Below are 12575 nucleotides of genomic sequence, written 5' to 3'. Positions count from 1 at the left end.
AAGGTCCTAGCGGAGGTGGTTTGCCGTTGCTTTCCTCCGATCGTAATGGGGATGAATGATGATGATGAAGACGACACAACAACACCCAGTCATCAGGAGGCAGGGAAAATTCCTGACCCCGCCGGGATCGAACCCGGGACCCCGTGCTCGAGAAGCGAGAACGCTACCGCAAGACCACGAGCTGAGTACCAACTCTTATTAATTTATCTGGAATATATCTTTCAACTGTCGTCGAGACTACATGAATTTAAGCCACGTCTGGTCTATACTTACACAGACTGAAAGGCGTGGTGGTTGACTCTTAGGAAGACGTTCAGGGAATTTTTATCTTTCTTTTCTTTTTAAACAAATATATTTTGAGTTTATTTTTTGTGGATTTGGATGTAACGGGATTCAGTTTTGCTAATTACGGTTAACAAGAACCATTAACAGTGTCTGCAACATTACTATCAGTTATAGTGAGAATATGACAGACTGCCGAGAGACAGTAAAGTAATCTAGATATAACTGTACACATGTCACTGTACATATTAGGTTTAAGACATCGAGTAACGAACATCAAACTGTACCAAAGTTAACTTTGGTCCATTTTGTAACATACTCTCAATAAATATTATTTGTTAATTCTTAGCAAGTCGCCACAATTCTGTTACAGTCAAACAAGTGTTTGACTGTCAGCACGTAATCGGTCACCTCGAAGGAACTATAAGTGCTGAACACTTTTCCGCTGCACTGGATGTTTTACCTGAATCAATAGTAGCATTCAGTTACTACATTGGCAACATTTAGTGTGCATGTCAGGTCTGCATACCTGTTTGCTGGAACATTCCCCTTTGTCACTGGTGCTGTTCACAAAAAAATACAAACTATTAACAAGGGGAATGAAACAAAACGACTCTGCCAATGAAGTCTAACGGAGGAACAAGGAACACTTTGCGGGCGGCTGGAGTCGCGGTGCTGGGCGGAGCGAGGAGAGGCGGCTGCCCGCCTCGGCCCCTAGGCGGCAGCCGCGGCGTCACGGCGGCGGGCAGTGCGCGGCGAGGTCGGGCGGCCTAGCGAGCAGCGCGGGCGGCCCGGGCGCCATCCTGCAGGCGGGCGACGGCGGCAGCGGCGGCGCGCAGCCCGCGGCCGGCGGCCCCCAGCGACCCAGGTAGCGCCGCCACGGCGCCGCCCCCAGCGCCGACACCCGCTCCCACGTGCGCCACTCGCCGCCCGCAGAGCACTCGTCCCACAGGCCCAGCGCCGGCGCGAACACGTGCCGTCCTGCGCAACACACAGCACCACTCTGCATTACGGTACAGGCGTCGCGTGTGCAGGTGGCAGGCCATTGTAAAGTTGTAAAACTACCGTAGGCTACCGTAGCCTACCGTAAGTAATCGTAGACTACGGTAGCTTTCCTAATGGTTTTTACCAGTTGCGGGCGTACCCGCGTTACACGTGCATTAGGCGTGTTGCATACCTATCAGGCGTTACCTCATAACAATCGTTTTCTTTGCAAAAACAATCAGTACCTTACTGTATTTCCCTAAAAACCGAAAACTGAGAACTGTCTGGAAACAGTCACTGACGAAAAACATTGCAACAACAAAAAATAATTAATGTAGAGGAATGAAATTTCGGGAAGCAGTCATCTAGGTAACATACACTACCGGCCATTAAAATTGCTACACCAAGAAGAAATGCGGATGATAAACAGGTAGTCATTGGACAAATATATTATACTAGAACAGACATGTGATTACATTTTCACGGAAGTTGGGTGCATAGATCCTGAGAAATCAGTACCCAGAGCAACAACTTCTGGCCGCAATAACGGCCTTGATACACCTGGGCATTGAGTCAAACAGAGCTTGGATGGCGTGTACAGGTACAGCTGCCCATGCAGATTCAACACGATACCACAGGTCATCAAGAGTAGTGACTGGCGTATTGTGACGGCCAGTTGCTCCGCCACCATTGACCAGACGTTTTCAATTGGTGAGAGATCTGGAGAATGTGCTGGCCAGGGCAGCAGTCAAACATTTTCTGTATCCAGAAAGGCCCGTACAGGACCTGCAACATGGGGTCATGCATTATCCTGCTGAAATGTAGGGTTTCGAAGGGATCGAATGAAGGATAGAGCCACGGGTCGTAACACATCTGAAATGTAACGTCCACTGTTCAATGTGCCGTCAATGCGAACAAGACGTGACCGAGAATGTAACCAATGGCACCCCATACCACCACGCCGGGTGATGCGCCAGTATGGCGATGACGAATACACGCTTCCAATATGCGTTCACCGCGATATCGCCAAACACGGATGCGACCATCATGATGCTGTCAACGGAACCTGGATTCATCCGAAAAAATGACGTTTTGCCATTCGTGCACCCAGGTTCGTCGTTGAGTACACCATCGCAGGCGCTCCTGTCTGTGATGCAGCGTCAAGGGTAACCACAGCCATGGTCTCCGAGCTGATAGTCCATGCTGCTGCAAACGTCGTCGAACTGTTCGTGCAGATTGTTGTCGTCTTGCAAACGTCCCCATCTGCTCACTCTGGGATCGAGACGTGGCTGCACGATCCATTACAGCCATGCGGATAAGACGCCTGTCATCTCGACTGCTAATGATACGAGGCCATTGGGATCCAGCACGGCGTTCCGTATTACCCTCCTGAACAAACCGATTCCATATTCTGCTAACAGTCATTGGATCTCTACCAACGCGAGGAGCAAATTTAGCGATACGATAAACCGTAATCGCGATAGGCTACAATCCGACGTTTATCAAAGTCGGAAACGTGATGGTACGCATTTCTCCTCCTTATACGAAGCATCACAACAACGTTTCACCAGGCAACGCCGGGCAATTACTGTTTGTGTATGAGAAATCGGTTGGAAAATTTCCTCGTGGCAGCACGTTGTAGGTGTCGCCACCGGCGCCAGCCTTGTGTGAATGCTCTGAAAAGCTAATCATTTGCGTATCACAGCATCTTCTTCCTGTCGGTTAAATTTCGCGTCTGTAGAACTTCATCTTCGAGGTGTAGCAATTTTAATGGCCAGTAGTGTATGTAAGTCATGAATATTGCAACGTCACAGATGTAAGTGCGAGATCAGCCATTGCAAATGTGAAATGGAGGTACATTAATAACCGGTGCAAACGACAGAATGTTGGATGCTAGCATGCAAATATGCACGCATCGTATTTTACCGGTGCTGGATGTCAGTATGTGGGATGGAGTTCCATGTCTGTTGCAGTTGGTCGGTGAATACAGCGACGGTTAATGCTCTTTGTGGATGGCGCTGGAGTTTACGTCCGATGAGGTCCCGGATGTGCTCGACTGGGCCGGCCGCGGTGGCCGTGCGGTTCTGGCGCTTCAGTCCGGAACCGCGGGACTGCTACGGTCGCAGGTTCGAATCCTGCCTCGGGCATGGGTGTGTGTGATGTCCTTAGGTTAGTTAGGTTTTAGTAGTTCTAAGTTCTAGGGGACTTATGACCTAAGATGTTGAGTCCCATAGTGCTCAGAGCCATTTGAACCATTTTTTTGTGCTCGACTGGAGACAGATGTGGTGATCGAGCAGGCCATTGCAAAATGTCGACACTCTGTAGTGAATGTTGCAATACAACTACCCTATACAGGCGAGCGTTTTCCTGTTGGAAAACACCCACTGGAATGCTGTTAATGAATGGCAGCTCAACAGGTCGAATCTCGAGGCTGACGTACACATTTTCAGTCAGGTTGAGATGGAAACACTGCGAGACTGCTGCTGCTGTCACCCGAAATCGCACCCCAGTCCATAACTCCAGGTACATGTCCAGTGTGTCTAGCATGCAGGCACGCCCTCAATTGGTCTTATTCCAACCAGCACACGGCTGTCACTGGAACCGAAGCAGAACCAGTTTTCATCAGGAAACGCGACAGATCTCCAACCTGGCCTCCAATGAGCTCTTGCTCGGATCCCACTGAAGTCGCAACTGGCGGTGGTTTCGGGTCAGTGGAATGCGCACTACAGCGCGCCTGTCTCGGAGCTGTCCTTCAGGTAATCGATTTGTAACAGTTCGTTCTGTCACTGAGGTGCAACTGCTGCTGCAGTGCCAATACGACGCGCCAATGCCATACGCCGAACACGATGGACTTAGCTCTCGGTAGTGCCACGTGCCCATCCAGAGCCAGATCATCTTGAGACCATACATTCTCGTGACGACCGCTGCAAGCAGTCATGTACAGTGGCTATTTTCCTGCAGTATCGTAGAAGGAACACCCAGATTCTCGTAGTTCTATTACACGAGCTCGTACAAACTCAGTGAGGTGTTGATAATGGAGACATTCTTGACTAACATCAACTCACCACTAGCGCCACTGTTATGTGACTGCCAGGAAATTTGAATAGACATCATCTTTCAAATGTAGAAAAACGCCAACCAACTTTCGCTTATGTCGCACAACTCCTTCTTTGTGTTGTGATTTTACTTCCGTCAGTGTATGAAAGGATGGTTTGTTCTACATAGTTAATCCGCCTGTCTGTTACTTAAGAATAAACAGTGTTTATAGCAAAACTGAAATTGTCAATGTTTAACTCAGGTTTTATCGATAATTGTTGATTTGTAACGTGAAACAGAGGTACGTTTTAGTGAAAATAAAGAAAACAATATTGATTTATAATACAGCGCTAGAAAACACAGTTTCTTCAACAAGAAGGTTAAATTAAAGAAAAAAACCACAAACAAAAATACATCAAATATAGCTTCAATGCTTCGCTGAACTTATATTAAACATGTTTCTGTTACTCACAAACAACCTTCACATTTAACAATAATAACAGGAAACTCTTCCCTTTGACCATGATGAAGGACTCTCTATTGAGTAAAAAATAACAACAATAATTATACATATTTGTTATGTTTGTGCATGTAAACTGTATCTACATCAAAAGTAATTACTTTGGTTACATAAAAGTGCAGAAGCTACGTCATTTACTAACTTTTACTACTGATAAAAGGCAGTTTATATTGTGTAAGGATATAAAATACTCAATGAACTAACACTGGATTATACGCGGTTCTAATTATGTGAGAAACAAACAAACAAGAAGTCGTCGGCTACCAGTTTCTCTCTTTCCCTACCAATACTAAGAATACAACGGGTAATCTTACCATCTACTAAGTCATTTACGTAGTGTATCAAAACCCACCAAAAAATACTTATGCGACTATGGATCGACTGAACTGTGATATCAGTGATTTCTGTCAATGATGCTTCTCTGGGGCTGTGACTTTCAGTTGCGATTTTTCACAGCTTAAAACCACAGTTCATGAATTCAAAATTTGTATCCCTCTGCACTCTACCAAAATTGAAATACGTCTTCTGTCCTTATCACCTTAGTTATTACGCTGTGATTAGTCTCAAGTACATTGTCAGTCACATTAATGTAACCATCTGTCACAAGCTAGAATTACTATTTTTCGCATATCGGACTGCTGCGAGACGTGCAGGAGATTCTGTGAAGTTCTGGAAAGTACTGACAAGGTTGTGGAGACATGCTGATTCCAGTGTCATGGCCAGTTGCACTAGGATTCTCGGTTGAGGATCCACGGCGCGAACACCACGATCGAAGATTCTCTATTGGGCTTAAATGTGGGGAGTTTGGTGACCAGGGGAGTACAGTAAGCTCATCCTGGCGCCCTTTTAACCATGTATGTACACCGCGAGAAGTGTGACAGATTGCATTGTCCTGCGGGTAGATGCCATAGTGCCAAGGAAAACCAAACTTCATACAACTAAAAACTTTGTGTTCTGCCTGACGGCAGGTCTGGTCATGGGGGAAATCTCGTCAGAGAGGTCCACCGCATGAGCGTCTAGGGGAGTGATTCCAGTGTTGGTTTCCCGTTGCCCTCCACTGATGATGATGAAATGATAATGAGGACAACACAAAACCCAGTCCCTGAGCGGAGAAAATCTCCGACTCAGCCGCGAATCGAACCCAGGCCCCTTGGCGTGACAGACCGCCGCGCTGATCACTCAGCTGTCGGGGAGGACGAATTTCATATAGGGGTAGACATAATCCCCAAGCATAGATGCATACTTGTATTGATCCGTTATGCCTTCCAGAATAACGCCACGAAAAAAATTCCTAGACCATAATACATGTAGGGTGTTTGCTTTCATTTGTTTCGCCCCATACACACTAGGATTATCTGTCTGATGGAGCATAAAACGTGATTCATCTGAGAAGGCCACCTGTCATCACTCAGTGGACGTCCATTTGCGGTACTGGATTGCAAATTGCAGCCTTTGTCTCCGGTAAACAGCAGTCAGCATGGTGGCATGAACCAGGCACATGCTGTGGAGGTCCATTACGCAGCAACGCTCACAGAATCGTCATTGAGGAGAAATTTTTCATAGCCTCTTGGTTCATCTGGGTGGTCAATTGCTTAACAGTTGCATGTCTATTTGCCCATGAACATCTCTGAAGCCATCATTCAGCCATGCCATCTATGGCCCTCGTTGCATCACAGTTATCTCGGAACCAGTGTTCGATAGTGCTACTCACGGTATACTTTAACCACAACAGCATGCAAATAGTTTACAAACTTAACCATTTCAGAAATGCCGCCAACATTAGCCCATATACACTCCACTGCTAGTGCTGCCACCTGCTGTCTGTGAGTGGCTATTGCACATAGCTGGCAGTCACGTTAAGGTGACTGGGCTGTATAGCAACTAACATTCACTATCAAGTATCTCTGCTAACTGATAATTCTGGCCAGGTGAATTTGCCAATGCAGTGGAAGTGATATATTCTCGACTGTAAAATTGCAACCAACTTGTCCTAGTCGACTCAGGGGCTTCCCTTTCTGTAATGTCAGATGGTTATCGTCATCAGCTAAAGAAGACTACGTTTCATGATATGAAAGCGATTGTGCTGAAAGTTGCAAATGTGAAGTACACTCAAGTGATAGGAACATTTATTGCAAGGATAAATATCAATGATGAAACATAGCTCTTCAAATTTTCTATTATGACAGAATGTACTGATAACGCTATTCTCAGATGGGACCTCGTAAAAGCACACATAACAAAAATTGCCCTGGGTGGTTATTTGCCATTGAAGACGTTATTAGTCCACAGTCAACAACGGGATGAGTACCAGTTGACAATTCAGATACTCTGTTAAAGTGTGAAGCTTTTGCCGATCGAAAAAAGCTACACAGGTTCGCAAAAGGATTCTACATGCCAGCGACCATAATAGGCACTGAAGATGACGAAGGAGAACTTCCGATCACTAATAGTCAAGAGTATTCACAAGTCATAAATGTATGTGTGTAGAGACAACCAAACCAATCCAGGAAGGCCAGCTTAGTGTCATACGTGAAGAATCATGCTCTTCTATCAATACAGACAATAGAGGGGAGGAAGCTGCTGTCAAACTGCCAGTGTGACCTGGCCTGGCTGAGGAGCAATGTTGGCGATTGATAGCCATCCTGTGTCAATTTTCGGATGCTTTTAAATTTGGACTTAGTAAAGGACAGACCAAGCAGCCAATGGGAAAACAATATGTCAACACTGGAGATCATCCACTAATTAGCCAGCACTCATGTAGGATGTCACTGGCTGAACGATTGACAATCTAAGAGAAAGTAGGGAATATGCTGTAAAGTGTTTATTTGACGCCACAAACGATGGTCAAGCCACAGTCAATAAATCAATGAAATTTTTAAAAGGTTACGTAACTAGTTTTGACTCACTGAGTCGTCATTTTTAAATGTAATCACAAACCTAGAACACTGCGTCAATAACTGCAATCACACTCCTTTCAAATATTGCGAAAATAAACTAAAACCAGGAAACTGTAGCGAAGGCAGCAGAAACAGGTCACAAGACGTCATGTCAGTTTTTGGTTGATCAGTCGTTTCACACCTTAATGCAGTGTAGATGAAAATTGCATTGGGGTGAAGAATGCTATATACTCTTGCATCACATCCTGCAGTCACACTCCTTGATGACAGTTATGTCGAAATACGAAATATGATGATGACATCACTGAACTTTCAGACAGTCCTTGGTCATCCCTATGGTCCTTGCGATGAAGATGGTTGGCAAATGGCGTTTCTTTGTCGACTACAAAAACTGATTAAAATCAGAAAGAAAGACGTCCATCCACTACCGCACATTGCTGACAACCTAGTGTGCTTGAGCTAAGTATTTCTCAACTATGTATGTGCAAACAAGCTACTGGCAAATCGAAGTTTACGAGGCTGATCACAAAATAGTGCTGCCTTTATACTCCTAATGGCCTCTATGAGTTTAAATTTATGCCATTTGGACTATGTAATGCTCCAGCCACCTTAAAATGTACGATGTGCTCCGACACCTTAAATGGATGTTTTGTCTTTGGTATTTGGATGACGTTGTCGCTTTTGCGAAGACATTTGAGGAACATTTAAGCTTCCAGACAATGGTGTTGAAGTGTACTGCAGGCCTTTGCCTGAATCCAAAGAAGTGCCTTTTCGTCATCCAAGAAATAAAAGTCTTGGGGCACGTAGTGAATGACAGTGAAATACTCCCGACCCAGAGGAAATAAGAGCAGTCACAGAAACCCCGATTCTTCAGCATACTCGTGATATCAGATGTTTTCTCGGAATGTGCTCATAGTACCAGATATTCATAAAAGATTTCTGTACAAAGGTACATCCCCTGCAAGAACTACTGCAGGGAGTCGCCGATATGTAAGAAAGAGCTTTCTTGTCCTTCAGGAGGTGCTAACAGTCCTGATACTTTATGATGAGAATGCCGAGGCAGAACTTCACACTGACATTACCAGTTATGGGATAGTTGCAGTTCCAGAGTGCTCTGCAAGTCCAAGATGAACTGACTGCCTCTCAAGGAATCCTTCGGCACATACAGCAGCGTGGATGAAATCTCAGTCATCGTTGTATTAAATGATGTTACTGCTGAACAGAGCGAAGATCCAGCACTGCTGAAAACCATGGAAACTTGAAGGACGAACTGACCAAAGAAGGATACCTGTTAATAGACAGATCATTGTGTAAGAGGATGACCCAATGGGGTGGATATGGTTGCTCACAATCCCACCTCATCTTTGACCAGCTATCCTGATGAATTTCCACGGCTCTTCATCATCTAGTCACCTGGGATTCGTGAAGACTGCAGACAGAATCAAATGCAGGTATCACTGGCTAGGTCTTTACTGATCCATTACACAGTATGTGAGTCACTGTAAGGAAAGCCAACGATGGAAGCAAGTTCCGAAATTACTTCTGGAAACTGCAAAGTTTCTGTTAGAAAACATCATTTTGAAACACAGCGAAACACCTATGATGATCTCTGATCATGGGAAACTTTTCCATTCAAGACTAGTATTGGATGTAATTTCTCGTTCCGAAATCATGCACAGTATATTCAGGTAAAAATTGTCATGGGATACCTCTTAATATCGTGTCGGACCTCCTTTTGCCTGGTCTAGTGCAGCAACTCGACGTGGCATGGACTCAAGTTGTTGGAAGCCCTCTGCAGAAATATTGAACCACGCTGTCTCTATAGCCGTCCATAATTGCGAAAGTGGTGCCGATGCAGGATTTTGTGCACGAACTGGCCTCCCTGTTACGTCCCATAAATGTTAAATGGGATTCATGTCGGGCGATCTGGTTGCCCAGATTATTTGCTCGAATTCTCCTTCAAACCAGTTGCTTAGAATTATGGCCCGATACATGGCGCATCGTCATCCATGATAATTCCATCCCTGTTTGAGAACATGAAATCCATGAATAGCTACAAAAGATTTCCAGGTAGCTGAACATAGCCATGTCCAGTCACTGATCGGTTCAGTTGGATCAGAGAACCCAGTCCATCCCATGTAAACACAGCCCACGCCATTATGAAGCTACCAACAGCTTGCAGAGTAGCTTGTTGACAGCTGAGTCCATGGCTTCGAGGGATCTGGACCACATGCTAGCCTTACCACCTGCTCTTCCAACTGAAATTGGGACTCATCTGACCAGGGAACGGTTTTCCAATCATCTAGGTCCAATCGATATCGTCACGAGTTCAGCAGAGAAGCTGCAGGCGATGTCGTGCTGTTATCAAAGGCACTCGTGTCGATCGTCTGCTGCCACAGCCCATCAACGCCAAATTTCGCTGCACTGTCCTAACGGATACGTTCGTCGTATGTCCCACATTGATTTCTGATTGCTTGGCTGTTGGCACTGGCAACTCTACGCAGACACCGCTGTTCTTGGTCGTTAAGTGAAGACGTTGTCCCTGGTGAGAGGTAATTCCCGAAATCTGATATTCTCAGCACACTCTTGACACTGTGGATCTCGGAATATTGAGTTCCGTAAAGATTTCCGAAAAGGAATGTTCTATGCATCTAGCTCCAATTACCATTCCGTGTTCAAAGTTTGTTAATTCCCAACTGAGCTGTGTGCAGCTCGTGTTCGTGCCGTTCTTGCTTGACATCTTGTCTTGGCGGCACTGCCAACCCATTTCTTATTCGACTTACTGGCTTCGCTAAGTTGCTGGCTTGCCTGCCCGGGAGTGGCAGCATCAGCACTTATCGATAAGAGCACTGTCGTACTAGCTTTGCAGCGACGGCTAGTATTTCCGGGGCGTCGTGTGTCGGGAGTTCAGTCGGGATGGACCAGCAGTGAGGTCCGGTCAGCCATGACTTGCTCGACCCTTGCCAACACAACATGACTTGATTGGGGACGACCTTGGTTGGTCGTTCGGTCGGTCGTCTCATCGGACGACATGTATTTTGTCGCCGACCGCTTGTGGGTTCTCCGTGTGTGTCGACTTGTGATTCGTCCTTGTTGTTCCACAATCACTAGTTTTAGTATTGTTCGACTTGTTTGTGGAAGTGTTTTCGTATGTAGCTTGTGTGGTTTTGACTGAGCAGCTGTTTTAATGCTGTCTGCATGCTACGAGTGGTCAGTCGGTTGGGACAGAGCAGCGAACAAGTCTCCGTGGGGTGAGGCCAGGCCGGGACTGCTGGCGGTGTGCATGCACTGTCGGATCGTGGTGCGCTAGCTACCAGGGCGACAAAGTTCGTTGTCCACCGAACCTGGACGCTGAAGCTGAGTGATCAGTTAACCTGTTATGAAACCTCAACTATTGTGACATCTCTCTGTTCATTTGCAGGTTGTAGGTCCCTGGGCCGTTTGGCCTAGCAGCAACGTATGATGTGTAGGAGTCGGCGAAATCTTGCAGCCGTCTTCCTATATTGTGATTAATTATCAAATTGTTACTTACCAGTGAAGTGCACCAGCGGTATTTTCTGCCCTGTGGCCGTTAGCGTAGTTTTCTGGCAGTGTGCCTTTCCTCGTCGTGTTGAAGCTGTCCAGCATGGCGTGTAGTTCGACAGCTTTTTAAGTTGTTTGGTTCATATTTTACTCAGAGCGGTTACTGTTCCCTTGACTGTTTTTGAGACGCCAATTTCTGAAGACGTAGTGCGGTTCGTATCCTTGTTCTTGGCCGATATTTTCCATCGTTGTGCCGTTGGTGGGACGGAAGGGAATTGTTTAAATTGTTGGTTGGTCCTTGGGCCGTCCCTAGTTTGAGTTGCCATCCGATCATTTAAATTCAACTCTTGGCTGCCTGTCTCACCCCACCTTACGTTTGAGCTACCTTCTTAGGCCGACCCTTGGAACACATCTGAGCACCACTTGTTCTGTTTGTTTTAGACTGTGAGTTTCATTTTAGTTTGAAGTATTGTGTGAGGCCTTCAGCCGTGTATTAATTCAGTTCTTTTAAATTTTACATAAAGGCCTTCAGCCGTGTTAAATTAAAATTTTGAAGATTGATTTTATTTTAAAAATTTTTTTTTCTTAAAATTGGTTCTATCTGAAATTGGTGTAATCCAGGCCCTAAGCCGTTAGTTGTTGGATGTGTTTTGTGCGGCCTTCAGCCGAGGATTTACGTGAACTCCTTTTAATAAGGCCTTCAGCCGTGTGTATTCTTTAAAAGAAAATTTTTTTATAAAAAGGAAGGGATATGTTTGTCTGACTTGTTGTTCAAGCCTTCAGCCGTTGTTTCAAATTTCTTTGTGGCCTTCAGCCGTGCAATAAGTTAGTATTTATTTAATTATGCTTTCGGCCGATCTGTTGTAAGTTTAAAAAGAAATCTATTGGTTAGAAAGAATTTTTTATTAATGTGTTTAAATTATTGTTGTCCTTCAGACGTGTAGTGTAGGCCTTCAACTGTATTGTCTTATTGTGAACTGTTAAAGCAATGTTTAAATAAGTCGTTGTTAGAAAAAGAAAGTTGAGTGTTCGATTGTGCAACTCACAGTAACTGTTTACGGTCCCATCCACAATCGTTACCTAATACTGTGCGCTCTCTGAGACCTACCAACCACGTTTCACCATCTTGCGACAGTGTTCACGTCGGAACTTCGGAAACCTTTTCACAACCTGAGTGTGAATGAAAGATCCGCCTATGCACTACCCTATTATACCTGGTGTTCGGGATACCACCGGCATCTGTAGGTGTGCATATCGCTATCCCATGACTTCTGTAACCTCAGTGTACGACAGTTGCCTACTATCCACAGACGAATAGCCTCAGACAACGGTTT

General features: G+C 45.4%; 1 protein-coding gene across 1 annotated transcript in view; it reads right to left on the bottom strand.

Moving 5' to 3' along the window:
- Window positions 1–836: 836 nt before the first annotated feature.
- LOC126103914 (uncharacterized) overlaps window positions 837–12575 on the bottom strand; it is a 90577-nt gene continuing 78838 nt past the window's right edge. Inside the window, exons 5-6 of the mRNA XM_049912334.1 lie at window positions 1127–1263; window positions 837–845 (exon numbers count right to left, since the gene is read on the bottom strand). Of these exons, the coding sequence (XP_049768291.1) occupies window positions 837–845; window positions 1127–1263 (146 nt within the window). The remainder of the gene's footprint in view (window positions 846–1126; window positions 1264–12575) is intronic.

Source organism: Schistocerca cancellata, chromosome 1, assembly GCF_023864275.1.
Source record: "Schistocerca cancellata isolate TAMUIC-IGC-003103 chromosome 1, iqSchCanc2.1, whole genome shotgun sequence".
Lineage (NCBI taxonomy): Eukaryota > Metazoa > Arthropoda > Insecta > Orthoptera > Acrididae > Schistocerca > Schistocerca cancellata.
The sequence above is the reverse complement of the archived record's forward strand: the minus strand, read 5'-3'. Positions and strand labels throughout refer to the sequence as shown.